Source organism: Erpetoichthys calabaricus, chromosome 6 (assembly GCF_900747795.2).
Source record: "Erpetoichthys calabaricus chromosome 6, fErpCal1.3, whole genome shotgun sequence".
Classification (NCBI taxonomy): domain Eukaryota; kingdom Metazoa; phylum Chordata; class Cladistia; order Polypteriformes; family Polypteridae; genus Erpetoichthys; species Erpetoichthys calabaricus.
This window is the reverse complement of record NC_041399.2, coordinates 43,981,677-43,995,603: the sequence shown is the minus strand read 5'-3', so window position 1 is coordinate 43,995,603 and position 13,927 is coordinate 43,981,677. Positions and strand designations below refer to the sequence as shown.

The 13,927-nt window shown below is 39.0% G+C and overlaps 1 protein-coding gene across 1 annotated transcript in view; it reads right to left on the bottom strand.

The window, feature by feature from the left end:
* Positions 1–13,927, bottom strand: part of LOC114653043 (lipoxygenase homology domain-containing protein 1-like) — a 394,200-nt gene that overhangs the window by 213,652 nt on the left and 166,621 nt on the right. The window contains 1 exon segment of the mRNA XM_051929357.1: positions 5,753–5,831. Within this exon segment, the coding sequence (XP_051785317.1) occupies positions 5,753–5,831 (79 nt within the window).

The window sequence follows — 13,927 nt, the reverse complement described above, 5'->3', positions numbered from 1 at the left end:
CAGAAGCGCACATGCAAAAAATGTATTTAAGTCAGTTAGGTCTAAAAAAAAAATTTAATTTATATAGATAATAATGGTTTTTGTGGCACAAACCAGTACTGAATGTCACAAAGTAGGATACATTTCACCTTTTTTATGTAAACGTATGTATCCACCCAGGATAGCACAGTAAATTTGCTGTTGCCTCACAGCTCTAGACTCTTGGGCTCAAATTCTGGTCTGGTGAATGGCTTTGTAGTGTTAGTATGTTCTATCCATGCTTATTTGTGGTTATCTAAATCACCCCAAGACAAGAAGGTTAGTTGGCTAGACCCCCTAAATATGCCTAGTGTTAATGAATGTGCTGGGTATGTGAGTAAATGTGCCTTGAAATCCAGTGATGCTTTGCCAAAATTGGTTCTTGGCTTGTGCTGAGTGCTACCAGTATAAGTTATAAAGACACTAATACTGTATAATGTTACAGAACAAAGGTGGTGTATCACCACTTGGGCAGCAGTCCCGCTAATCCTGGAGCAATGCTGGAGAAATAGCATGATGGTAAAAATGAATTGAAAAGTACATGCCAGCAACATTTGAGTCTGGGTGTTGCCACAGGCTACTAAAGCTACATTCAGACTGTAGGTAAAAGTGACTCAGTTCCAGTTTTTAGCATATATTCTTTTTTTTTATTTGACCATCCAAATCAATTTTGCAAATGATTTAACTCTGATTTTGCTGTTTACTGATATCTATCCTGAATTTGCAGACACAGCGACCTAATAGATTGCCATGAATACTAGTTACATGCAAAAAGAAAATTATTTACAGATCAGTACACTTGCACATTTGTTGAATCAACATGTAGAAATATGTGGACATGACAGTGAAGCGACACAGCAAAGCTATCTTGGAAAAATACATGCATTTCAAAAAACACGTAGAAACTGGGGAATGATGGAAAACTTTTTTTCATTTTTGAATTTCATGATTATCTAAAAGATTGAACCATTGCTACATGAGTGAAAAGAGAAATAATGTTTTAATAGCGGTATATAGAAAGAGTGCCTTTCTGTTTACCCATCTAATAGGTAGATTACAGTGATGGTGACAACATAATCCTAATCTTCCCATGCAGCCCCATAAACATATAAATTAAGATTAGAACCCTGAAATACAATGAATAGCCTAGTATAATCACAAAATCCATGATTTCTAATTACTATATAGTACTCTTGCAAGTACAAAGAATGCAGTTGTACTGTCTAATCAATGCACAGCATCAGAGTTATTTCAGTGAGAGACATTTTTAGCTTCTTATAAGCAAATATGAAGAATGTAATCAATCAAATCACAGATGGTAGTGAACAAATGAGGTCAATTTTTGAGTTTTAACGTAAGTCATAACATAAGCCCATTTGACAGATTCTTATACTTATAAATAAATCCACTTTCAATAACACATTCAAAGCCTACAGTTGTAGTCCTGTTGCTGTGTTAATTTTATTTGTCCCCTTTGTGTCTCTTATGCTATGCCATTTTGAGCATTATTATTATTATTATTGTTATTGTTCTTGGATTATTAATGATGTGGTTGGACTATAGTTCTTTGTTCCCATAGTGTTTATGACAAGAGCACCAGTCTAGACACTGCCTGAATATGGCCATCTGCCTGAAAGTTAGGTAGTTCTTTACGATATCCACTCTTCCCACTCTACGCCTAGCTATTTTAGAAAATCTGACAGTAGGTCATGCAACATTCCCCATACTTAAGTCATTCTTGATGGTAGCACTTTTATGAACTCTTTTCTAAACTTTAAAATTAAATAAACATCAGTGCTAATGTGACAGTAGTACAGTAAATGCAGTAAAGTGCAGAAGATCGAAGATGGATGGGGTACAGCCAAGTGGACATGTCAGGTCTTCTTGCCAGTGATTTGTTGGCTCTCTCCAGTGCTCAATAATGTTTAATAATTTATAAATACTGTAGATATTTTTTATTCCCAATGACATAATTGAAATATTTTTCTGAAAAATTAAGTTGCGCTGCCATAGGCAGCTAAACTTCCTTTCATGGTAAATAAAAATGGCAGATCATGAAATGGTTAGAAATCTTAAAAATGCTTTGAAAAAAATGAAGACCTTGAATTTTTCTAAAAAAAAATTTTTCATATTTTTTACTCTGAAAGGGAAGTTGCAGGGCTACTTCTGGTAAAATAAAAAAAAATGGAAACCTTTAAAGTTACTTTGACCATATTTTTCTTTAGAGTCTCAGGAAAATATCACATGTAATTGTATTTGACATTTTAATTTTGTAATTTGTTATAATCTATAATGTTGTATTTGGAATTGTAATTGAAGTCAGTTTATCCATTCCTGAAAATCGCATGTTAGCCAGGAGAATGTGGGAGAACTGAGCATGCAACGTTCACAATGACCACTATGTCTTCCTCCTACACTGAGACAGGAACCTGAAGACTTTTTCTAATTGGTGTGGAGTTCAGTCTCAGCAAAGAGGTAATGCATTGAAGCATTAAAATGAATGATTTAAATCAACACTTATAAATTCCTTGCTTTACAGTCATGCAGGACTGAAAAATTTACCATAAAGACTAACTGTTTCTATTACCTTAGTTTGTTAAATTTTGAAACATATTTCCACACAACTCAGATATTTGTGGAAAATTATGTAACAAGGGAAAGCAGGTGTCTTTCACAAAAAGTAACACCACAATTTCTCAGTGAATAGCCACAGACATATTTTGCTACTGTATAGTTACATTTTAAATAGTAGGAGTTTGTTAATGATAATACCATAGAGTGAGAGAATTTAATGGCAGCCACTTCACAAAAATAGCTGTGCTGTTGTTTGGCTCTGCTAAAATATAATAAAGGAAAAAGATCATTTCCACAGTCCTCTACTTGAGTACTTCTTCTTAAGTGTGACAGAAGAAAGGACAAGTAACACAAAAGAAGTTGGGCTCTTCCTGTCATTAAGTAGTGCTATAATAAGTGTACGCCAAAAATGAACGTGTTGTGCTTAATATAATAATGAACAAATAGAATGTCCATTATTCAGTGGCTATAAACAAAGTTACACAGTTGGCTTGATTCTGTATATTTTTTCATATTTAAATGATCAGCTCATAATGTTAAAAATCAAGATTATTTAAGTTTGTGCACATCACGTAAAGACAACCTGACTCTGGCACGATTATGAGTCGCAAAGTATAAAATAATGTAAAGAACCTTGCATAAAAATAAAGAGTGGCACAAAGCTTTTTAAGAAGGGTGACCGGAGGATGTGCTCCAACTATAGGGGGATCACACTCCTCAGCCTCCCCGGTAAGGTCTATTCAGGGGTGCTGGAGAAGAGAGTTTGGTCGATGGAAAGAATCTCGGATTCAAGAGGAACAATGTGGATTCCATCCCGGCCGTGGAACACTGGACCAGCTCTACACCCTGGCCAGGATCCTGGAGGGGGCATAGGAGTTTGCCCAACCAGTCCACATGTGTTTTGTGGATTTGGAGAAGGCATTCAACCGTGTCCCTCGAAGCATCCTGTGGGGTGTGCTCCAAGGGTATGCGGTACAAAGCTTGTTGTTACTAGCCATTCAGTCCCTGTACAGGAGGAGCAGGAGCTTGGTCCACATTGTCAGTAATAAGTTGGACTTGTTTCCTGTTGAGGTTGGACTCCGCCAAGGCTGCCCTTTGTTACTGATTCTGTTCATAAGTTTTATGAATTTATGACAGAATTGACAGAATTTCTAGGCGCAGCCAAGTAGTGGAGGGGGTATGGTTCGTTGACCTCAGAATCTCGTGTCTGCTATTTGCGGATGACGTGGCTCTGTTGGCTTCATTGGACAGTGACCTACAGCTCTCACTGGAGCAGTTCGCAGCCGAGTGTGAAGCAGCGGGGATGAGAGTCAGCACCTCTAAATCCGAGGCCATGGTTCTCATCCGGAAAAGGTTGGAATGCTCTCTCTGGGTTGGGAACACATTATTGCCTCAAGTGGAGGAGTTCAAGTATCTCGGGGTCTTGTTCACGAGTGAGGGAAGAATGGAGCGGGAGGTTGACAGATGGATCGGTGTGGCATCCGCAGTAATGCGGGCTCTGCAACGGTCCGTCATGGTGAAGAGAGAGCTGAGCCAAAAGGCAAGGCTGTCGATTTACCAGTCAATCTACGTTCCTACCCTCACCTATGGCCACAAGCTTTGGGTAGTGACCGAAAGAGCAAGATCACGGATACAAGCGTACAAAATGAGTTTTCTCCGCAGGGTGGTTGGACTTTCCCTTAGAGATAGGGTGAGGAGTTCCAGTTATCCGGGAGAGACTCGGAGTAGAGTTGCTGCTCCTCCGCATTGAGAGGAGTCAGTTGAGGTGGTTCGGGCATCTGGTTAGGATGCCCCCTGGATGACTCCCTGGGCATGCCCCACTGGAAGAAGACCCAGATTATATCTCCTGGCTGGCCTTGGAACGCCTTGGGGTCCTCCCAGAGGAGCTGGAGGAGGTGGCTGGGGAGAGGGAGGTCTGGGCTTCTCCTGCTTAGGCTGCTGCCCCAGCGACCCGACCTCAGATAAGCGGTGGATAATGGATAGATGGATGGCACAAAGGTGCTTTTCAGAAATCAAAAACCATCATCCATGAATGAAATGTTTTATGATAAACAGCATCAGGAACCTCTGCTGATATTTGAACAATTTTTTTCTCTTCACTTGTAACCTGATTGGTGCTGTAAAGGCCTACTAGGCAGTGAGGCAAAATGAAAGGTAATGCACATCACGAAATGAAGGCTGGGGATGTACAATGAAGTTGTCTCACATTCCCAGTCCATTAGTTAGTATCAGCAGCCATAATCCAGGCTCTTGCAAAGGCACCTGGGAGACGTAGTTTATGCAGAAGTCTAGTAGTTTAAAGGGTTAGGTATCAACCGAGAACACTTCCCTGCAGGATAGGACTGAATCTATGGAAATACACTCAAGTTCAGACTTTGAAGAATCTCCATGTCCTCAGTCAATTGAGCTTGAAGCAGGGAGACGAGCACAAGTGAGGCGACGAGCAATTTGAACAGAGTGCCATAGAGAAATGAAGTGTTAGGAAGCCTCAGAGTGGCAGAGTTTTGTTATTTTACTGTGTTTCTTTGCTTCTTTTCAAACCTCCCCATGATTGTCATGATTAACACTCTTCACATTACTTGTCTAGATTCCCTTGGTGTCTTTTTTGTGTATAAGGATTTTTTAAAATCATTCTATCTTGGCACAATGATTACTGTTTAAAGCACTATAATATAGTATATTTGTAACACTTAAAAGTAAAATAAAAGGTTGCTCTTTCTGTTCTTGACAAATTAACAGACAAACAGAACTTTCTGCAAAGTGCCACAGTGAGTGTTAGACAAGCACCAGCCACTTGTGTCCTTAAATCCTCAGTTTAGTGCATTTATAAACAGACGGATTGATGAATGATATACATTTTCAAAAATTCATATAAAGAACTTACTGTATTTTAATATTAAAACTACTGAAGAATAAAAATGTTCTGGGCTGAAAGCAAAATGTAAAGTACTAAAATTTGGTATTTACATGCAGTGGACTAGCGATTATGATCTGGATATAAAATCCCAAAGGTGCAATTTGCTTACTGTCCTTAATTTCCAAAAAAGCCCATAGCAGACATCGAAAACTTAATCCTAAAGGCTTTGGAATTCTCTGCATAAGTTAAAAAAGACCAACCACTGATCTACAGTAAGTAAAGCATATTTCTCACAATAATTACCTCTGCTTTGACTTCTGTGCCCGATAACAAGCTGGTTTATTTTGCCAAGATGAACAGCTTTGATTTTGAACATGTCCACCTGTAAGCAAAAAACATTCTAATTATAACAAGCTCCCATTAACAATGCATTGTTATGTAAAAAGTAACATTAAATTCAAACAAATTGTTAGGAAAGTAATTGTGATTTTTGAGGGAGCATTTGAAGCCGTGGTTTTCCTTTGTTTTTAAAGTTGAAATTTCATTCTTTCTCACTTTCTTTCTTTCTCTAAAATAGTTTTTTTGTCAGTGTTTGTAAAGACTTTTTTGGGGTGGATATGACCCCTGGGTTGCCACAGCTGGTATTGTCTCTTCTTGCACACAGACTCCGATAGTCATGGACCAAGATGGACTATGTAGTCAGGACTCAGACAAGCAAATATATGTTAGAACAGTACTCAGTGCTTTTTTATACAATCAATAAAGTGTAGTGCAGTTCAATTAATACATTAATAATCCTCAGTAAAAACAGAGTCCATGTGGAGGTTACAATCAATAAATAATTCCATAAATAGGTTAAAATCAATAATAATGTCACAGTCAGGATCAGGTTCAGTAAAAACCAAGAGCCTCAGTACTCCTTCCTAGTCCTCGCCATTGCTGCTCACCCACAGGGTCTGCTCAGTTGGTAGAAGCACCCACCAACAAGCTCAGTCAACCCTATTCAGGTTGTGTCCCCACCATCATCCCTGCTCCTTTGTCCCACTGCCATCCCTTCACGTTCGTGATACCTTACCCGATCAGCGGCTCCTACTTCAATCTGTTGCTCAGCCGGAGTGACATTTGCCTGAAGAGCTTCTACCCTGACTGCCATTCCTCTTCTCAGCTGCACCAGCTCTGCCACCATGCTAAGTTTTCCTGATTTTACCTCCAGTCTTTCTGTCAGTTTCACTTACATTACCTTCTATCCTGCTCAGGTTCCTAAGCTCTCGTGGTTGCCGATGACTTGATAATGACCAATGAGGAAGTCGACTGAACTGATTGCAGCTGCATTTGAATGCGCAATCAGACAGTTTCTCCATTAAACAGCAGGGGCACAATGTGCTGCAACAGTTTGTACCTACACCCTCCCATCCCGAGCACACTGGTTTTATACTAAAAACACACACTGCCACGGATCCCTAGTGCACTTCACCACAGTGAAAAGCAAAGAATACTGTTCTCTAACATCCCTTTAGGGCCTGCACATGTCACAGATAAAGGCTAAAGATACAAATAAAAGGGGTAATAGTGTAGTTTGGAAAGGCAACATGACTAAATACAACACAATGCAATTGTAGTCTGCAGAGGTTGAGAGGAAGCGCTAAAGCTTGGGTCTTTTATGAGATTCTTCTCAATTTTGCCTGCTCCTATTTAATATGCACACTGATCAAGGCATCCTCCTGTTAACCTTAGCTCAATACTGCATCCTGATGAGAACTGCAAGGCTGATGTCGGCACCACAACAAGGTTGCAGATAAGATAAAAACACACAGGATGCAAAAGGTTTTTACATATGGTTTTCAGGATGTATTGAGTGTTGCTAAGAACTGTCAAAGTGATTTTGGGAAAACACTACAGCAACACTGCCAGATTATTATTTTAATGTTTCTTTATGAGTGAAGGGAAATTGATATCTGCGGTTGTGAAGGATATCTGAGGTTATCCAGTTCTCTATAATGGTTAAAGCTAAAACTGTTGAATTGAAATAGGAGTCACCATATGTGTAAGCTGACATTCCATTGGCATCAGAAAATGGGTCACCCAGTTTTTGGGTTGTTTATTGTTACACAGACATTGCTATTGGTGCTCAAAAGAGCAAAGACATATCCACCTATGAACAGCACCTGATGGAACATCTCAGATAGCAACATGTACCACTTTCCAGCCAATGCAGTCAATTTCCACTAGTTGAAACTGATTGTAGTAATTATGATGAACACCACAGAGGTGATGCACATATAGTAAATTCATGAAGGATTCAAATAAAGTGAAAACATGATTTTAGAAATATTTGCAAACTTCTGAAAAATAAAAAAAAATGACATATCATATTGACCCAAGTTTTCAGACCCTTTACATAATACGTAGTTGAAGCACTTTTGGCAGTGATTGCATCCTGGAGTCTTCTTGGGTCTGATATGAAAAGGTTTGCACTACCTAAATTTGGGAGTTTTGGCCACTGTTCTCTGCTGATCCTCTCAAACTCTATAAGGTTGGATGGAGACAGCCAGTGGACAACCATTTTCAGATCTCTCCAGAGATATTTGATTGTGTTCAAGTCTGGGCTCTGGCTGCACACTTGAAAGACATCCCCAGAGCTGTCCCTAAGCCAGTACTCTGGTGTTTTTGATTTGTGCTTTGGGTCAATTTTTTATTGGCAAGCAAAAATTTGGCCCAGCCTGAGGTTCAGAGTGCACTGGTGCAGGTTTTCATTAAGGAAATCTTTTACTAAGCACTGTTCAGGTTTCCCTTAACCCTTTCTGATCAACCAGTCCTTGCCACAGAAAAACAACCCACAGCATGATGCTGCCACCACTTTGCTTCAACACTGGAACAATATTACACAGGTGATGAGCAGTCCCTGGTTTCAACCAGACATGAAGTTTCGAACTGAGGCCAGATAGTTCCATCTTCTTTTTATCAGACATCTATTCTCATAGTTATGGGGTTTCATGTGTCTTTAACTGAGGAGAGCCTTTTGTCGGCCCACTCTGTCATAAAGCCTAGATTGGTGGAGTGTTGCAGTGATGGTTGTTTTTTTGGAAGTTTCTCCCATCTCCGCATAGCTTCTTTGGAGGAGATTCAGAGTGATCATGGGGTCTTTAGTCACCTCTCTTACTATGGGCATTCTCCAATGCTTACTGATTACTCAGTCAGCTTTAGGAAGAGTCATTGTTGTTCATACCTTGCTCCCTTTAAGAATCATGCAGGCCAATGTCCTCTTGGGATCCTTCAATGCTGCAGGAATTTTTTTGTAGCCTTCCCCAGATCTGTACCTCAACACAATCGTGCCACTAAGTCCTGTAGGTGATTACCTAAAACTCGTGTCTTGATTTTCACTCTGATACACATTATCCACTGTGGGACCTTCTATAGATAGGCGTGTACCTTACCTAATCATTTTTAATCAATTGAATTGACCACATGTGGACTCCAAACAAAGTATAGAAACAATGACGATCAATAGAATGAGAAGCACCTGAAAAGGGTCTGAATACTTGAGTTAATTTTGTTATTTTTATGAAATGTACTAATTTTTAAAATCTTGTTTTTACTTTGTCATTCTGGGGTACTGACTGTTGCTTGATGAATGAAAAAATGAATTTAAATGATCTTAGCCTAAGGCTTCAATATAGTAAGAACTGAAGAAGTGAAGGGGACTGAATACTTTCGGAATCTACCATACAATTAGTGACTAATTAGAACCAGAATGCACACCAGTAAATACAAATAGATAATAAAAATCTTTATGAATACCGATGTCCTTATTGCCAATTTTCTTTTAATACAATATGGTGTTTATACCTCCCCTTGTGTTTAAGAATTTACATGAAAAAGCTATGCTTTATTTAGCCTTGAGAACTCTTTCCATGTTGTTTAATGGTTAGCAAGGGATTAAGCATTTTATGTGAAAGACATTATCTGTGCGCCGTTGAAAGAATCTCTTTAAATTGAAGGTTGCATCAACGTTTGGTTAAAAAAATATATATATAATTTATACCATGGCTGCGATTATCAGAGGGATTTAATTTAAACTAGCATTCAGGCAATTGTGAATGGCAGAGTAAAAAATCTGTTAATCTCATGCAGTAGTAAATCTGTTCTTACATTAAGAAACAGGAAAACAATCTGAATCCAACAAATTCCAAGATCCAGTATTTTACCAAAAGTCTAGAGCAAGAACAAAATGTGAATTAAAAGACGAAGTGTGAAGAGCACCAAGAAACCAGACACTAGAGCAGGGTCAGTGTACACAGAAAACACTCAATGTGTCAGCAAAGGCCTGAAGCTAGAGAAGACCCTTTTAACCAATCTCAGGTTGTTGCCATAATTGGGAGCCCACCAGAGGATTTAGCAGCAATCGAAGGTCCCACCCTTAGGCTTTCTCTTCAATTGAAAACCATTAACAAATAAAAGAAACTTCCAAAAGGAGAAGAACAAAAAAGGGAAGGAGACAGAGCTGGGGGTGCAGCTTGAGCTTAACCTTGACACACGCAAACATGATATCTAACCTTGAGAAAGGGAACATTTTTATTTCTATGGAATGGCATGTGATTTTGGAGTGGAGACATTACTTAGCAATGGGAATCATCCGTGGCTGCTTTTAAAAACTTATTGGCATCCTATTCATTTTTACCTTTGTGTTAAACAATCAATTGACTATCAAAACAGTTCAGACACACGTAAATAAAAAAGATTACTTTCTTCCAGCCAATAACTGAAGACTAGACATTCTAAAAGGGACTGTTGTGACTGACTTTAAATTCAGTGCATGAATGCCATCCATCCATCTTCCAAATATGCTTATCTTGAGCAGGGTCACTGGGTAGCTGGAGCACAACCCAGCAAGCATCAGGCATAAGGCAGGAACAATCGGAGTTGTGCCATGCAAGGATGTTTCATTTTAGAGCAATCAGAAAATGTAACTCTACAGCCCTAACAACAGTCTTAAATGCAGAGCCAACAGAATCCAAATAACAAGCATGATCCATCCATCTGCCTAACCCACTTATCCAGAGCAGGGTGATGGGGCAGCTGAAGCCTATCCCAGCAATCACAGGGAACAAGGCAAGAACAATCTCTGGACGGGGCACCAGTTCATCACAAGGTTAACACACCCACACACACATTAGGGGCCAATTTAGCATCACCAACCCACCTAACCTGCATGCCATTAAATTGTGTGAGGACACTAGAGCACTCAAAGCATGAATGTTTGTTTTTTATTTCCATAGCTGATAGTCAATTAAATATTGTCCAGTATGGAGTTATCTGATGCCACATCTACAGCAGCTGGCTGGTGACAAAATGGATCAAAAGAAAGCAATAAATATGAGCTTACCAGTACTTATCTATTGTCTTTAACTGAATTGTTCTAGTTCATGGACATTTCCATAAAGATAAACCAATAGATAATTAGCAAATATAAAATGGTAATTACTAGAGTAACATATACAGTAAATCACACAAACCAGCACGTGTAGCTGCAGCACACCTAAAGGAATCATACTGAGTTTAGCAAAGATTTGGTGTCAAAATGTACCCTATACTGCAACTTTACTCTACATAATCTCTTTAACAGATCCAGTGCCACTTATTAAAGAAGTTAATAAAAAAAAAAAAAAATAAACATACACACCCATATCCATCTCCTAACTTTCCATCCATTACTGAACATGCATAATCCAGGTTACTGAAGGGCCAAAAGCTTCCCCAAAAGCATCAGAAACTGGAATCAGAGCTGACGATGAGGCCCCAGCACACTGCACATTCATACATTCCAGTGACGTGCGGTGAGGTTCATGGCTGGTGAGGCACTGACTCCTTCAGACTCAGATTTACGAATATATGAACCCAAAAGAGTAGCTTATCCACTATTCAATTGGCAGCATGCACATTGACTACTGGTGAGGTTTCATATCTCATCAGCATTTCTTTACATACACAGATTGGTAAAGGTGCATATTTAGAAAGAACGTTACATTTATAGCGGCGAGAGAGCAGAGAGAGTGCATTTCTCGGCACCCTCCATGTGTTCTAAATTTGCCATTGCCATTCCATACTCATTTAATACAAATGAAAGTATAGAGAGAGATACAAAAATTTTGACCTTAATTGAAACATTTAGTTGTTTTTAAAAGCTTTTAATTCTAATGCTTTAATCAATTTTAATACAAACTCTTCAATAAAAGGATAACAAGAAAAACAATTTTATTTAAGGTCAAAATTTAGTTTTTAAATATTGAATTGTTTTATTTCTTAGTCTGATCCCATTTTTTATAAAATTGAAAACCGTTTATAGTCTTATCTTTTCTTGTAAATGACGTCCATGCGCCTATCCTTCTCCATGAAAATCTCAGTCACTTTCTTGTAAAAGTCCTCCTTATTTTCATTTAGTTTTAAAAGTCTTAATCTTCCATTTTGGCAGTCAGTCGGAACAAAAAATAAAAATAAACAGACCACTGCAGTGCACTTGACTTTCTGATATCGCTAACTTATTGGTGCCCAGAGCCTCTGCTTAGAACAACAGCAGCAACAAGCACCTGTTGGACTCACGTGCGCCCCCTCCAGTTTTAGAAAACAAATTTACAGCACAGATCAGTGCCCAAATTTATTTTATGTTATTATTATTAGTTTTTTTTTACCTTTCATGATGACTGGTGAGGCTCTACACCCCCTCCCTCCCCTGACCGCACGTCCCTGACACATTCACGACAGTCTAATTTGGTGTCACCCATTAACACAGCACACACATCTTTGCAATATCAAAACATAACTCAAGTATCTGGAGTAAAATTCTCACAAACATGGGAACATCATGCAGACTTTGAAGAGAGAATTTCTAGACTGGGATTCAAACCAAGGCTTGTGGAGCAGCAAAGCAGCAGCAAAAAGAGCTTTAACATTAAAGCAAAGAAAAAAGAAACGATATAAATGGAGATGTTATGCAGGAAAAGTACATGTTATATCCATCTATTATCCAACCCGCTATATCCTAACCACAGGGTCTGCTGGAGCCAATCCCAGACAACACAGGGAGCAAGGCAGGAAATAAACCTCGGGCAGGGCACCAGCCCACCACTGGGCACACACACCCACAAACCAAGCACACACTAGGGACAATTTAGAATCGCCAGTGCACCGAACCTGCATGTCTTTGAAATGTGGGATGAAACCAGAGCACCCGGAGGAAACCCACGCAGACATGGGGAGAACATGCAAACTCCACGCAGGGAGGACCCGGGAAGTGAACCTCCTAACTGCAAGGCAGCAGTGCTACCCACTGCGCCACTGTGCCGCCCCAAGTACATATTATATTCTTTGTTTTATTCATGCTTGCTGTCAAACTATGGTAACAAGTGCAAAGAGTGTAAGAAGCAAGCTTATTGGTGTTTTCTATTTAGTAAAATGAAGTTATGTACTTTAATAACTGCTCGTTTATCATTGTGCGGCAGAGTGGTGACATGTTGTATGTTGCTTGGTTATGCTAGTAAGAATTTCACTGTATTTCTTACACATGACAATACTACTACTAGAAATGCCACTGCTACATTTCTTGTAATAACTGTTATGTTTGCAGAAACTGGACTTTTTCCTTGATAGTGAAATAGCAATTCAATGGCTATCCACTAGGTGTCCCTATAGGCATTCAGTCATTTTTTTGATAATACTCTTAGACACATGGCTAATGATATAATTGTGGACTAATTACAACTCACCCCATTAATACAAAAGACTACAGAAAGCAGCAGGTTTATTGCATTAATATTTTATTTGAGGCAATAATCGTTGTAAATATTCCTCTTTAAAAAGCAGATCACATAAAACTCTGCTTTTTTTTCCTACTAGAAATTGTAGTAAGTCATCTTTACAGGAGGTGTTTATCTTTACATCAATTCAAAATCAAAGAGCTGACTGAAACATCTGACCGTGAGTCACTAAGTTGCACAACTTAATGGTTTGAGGAAAGGAATATCAATTATGCCTTGATGATAGTTAAATGCTTTACACTTTGTCAATAAAGGTTTTAAGGTTAAACACATTTCTACATTTTGAAAAATATACCCTACAGTAAAATAAAATAAAGAGGACATTTCAGTCAGGCAGCACAAGTAAACTATTCTCTAATCATGAAGTTCTCCGAGACTCGATGTTGAGCTGCCCCCTGTGCCAGTGCCTAGTTATTTTATGCCCTAGGCCAAGCTTATTAGTGTGCCAACCGACTGTTTGGTAGCTAACCCATGCATCTGGGTTCCCCCCCACTTACAATCTGTGCCCTAGGTGAATGCTTAATTTGCCTTAATGGTGGTGCTGGCCCTGGCTGCAGAGTAAATTATGAGAAAATACGAAACATTAAATATTCAGTGCTGGACTGTTTCCTATAACTTTTCTTCCTTTTTCTACAAACTTTGTTAAATATTCACATCTAACGCATAA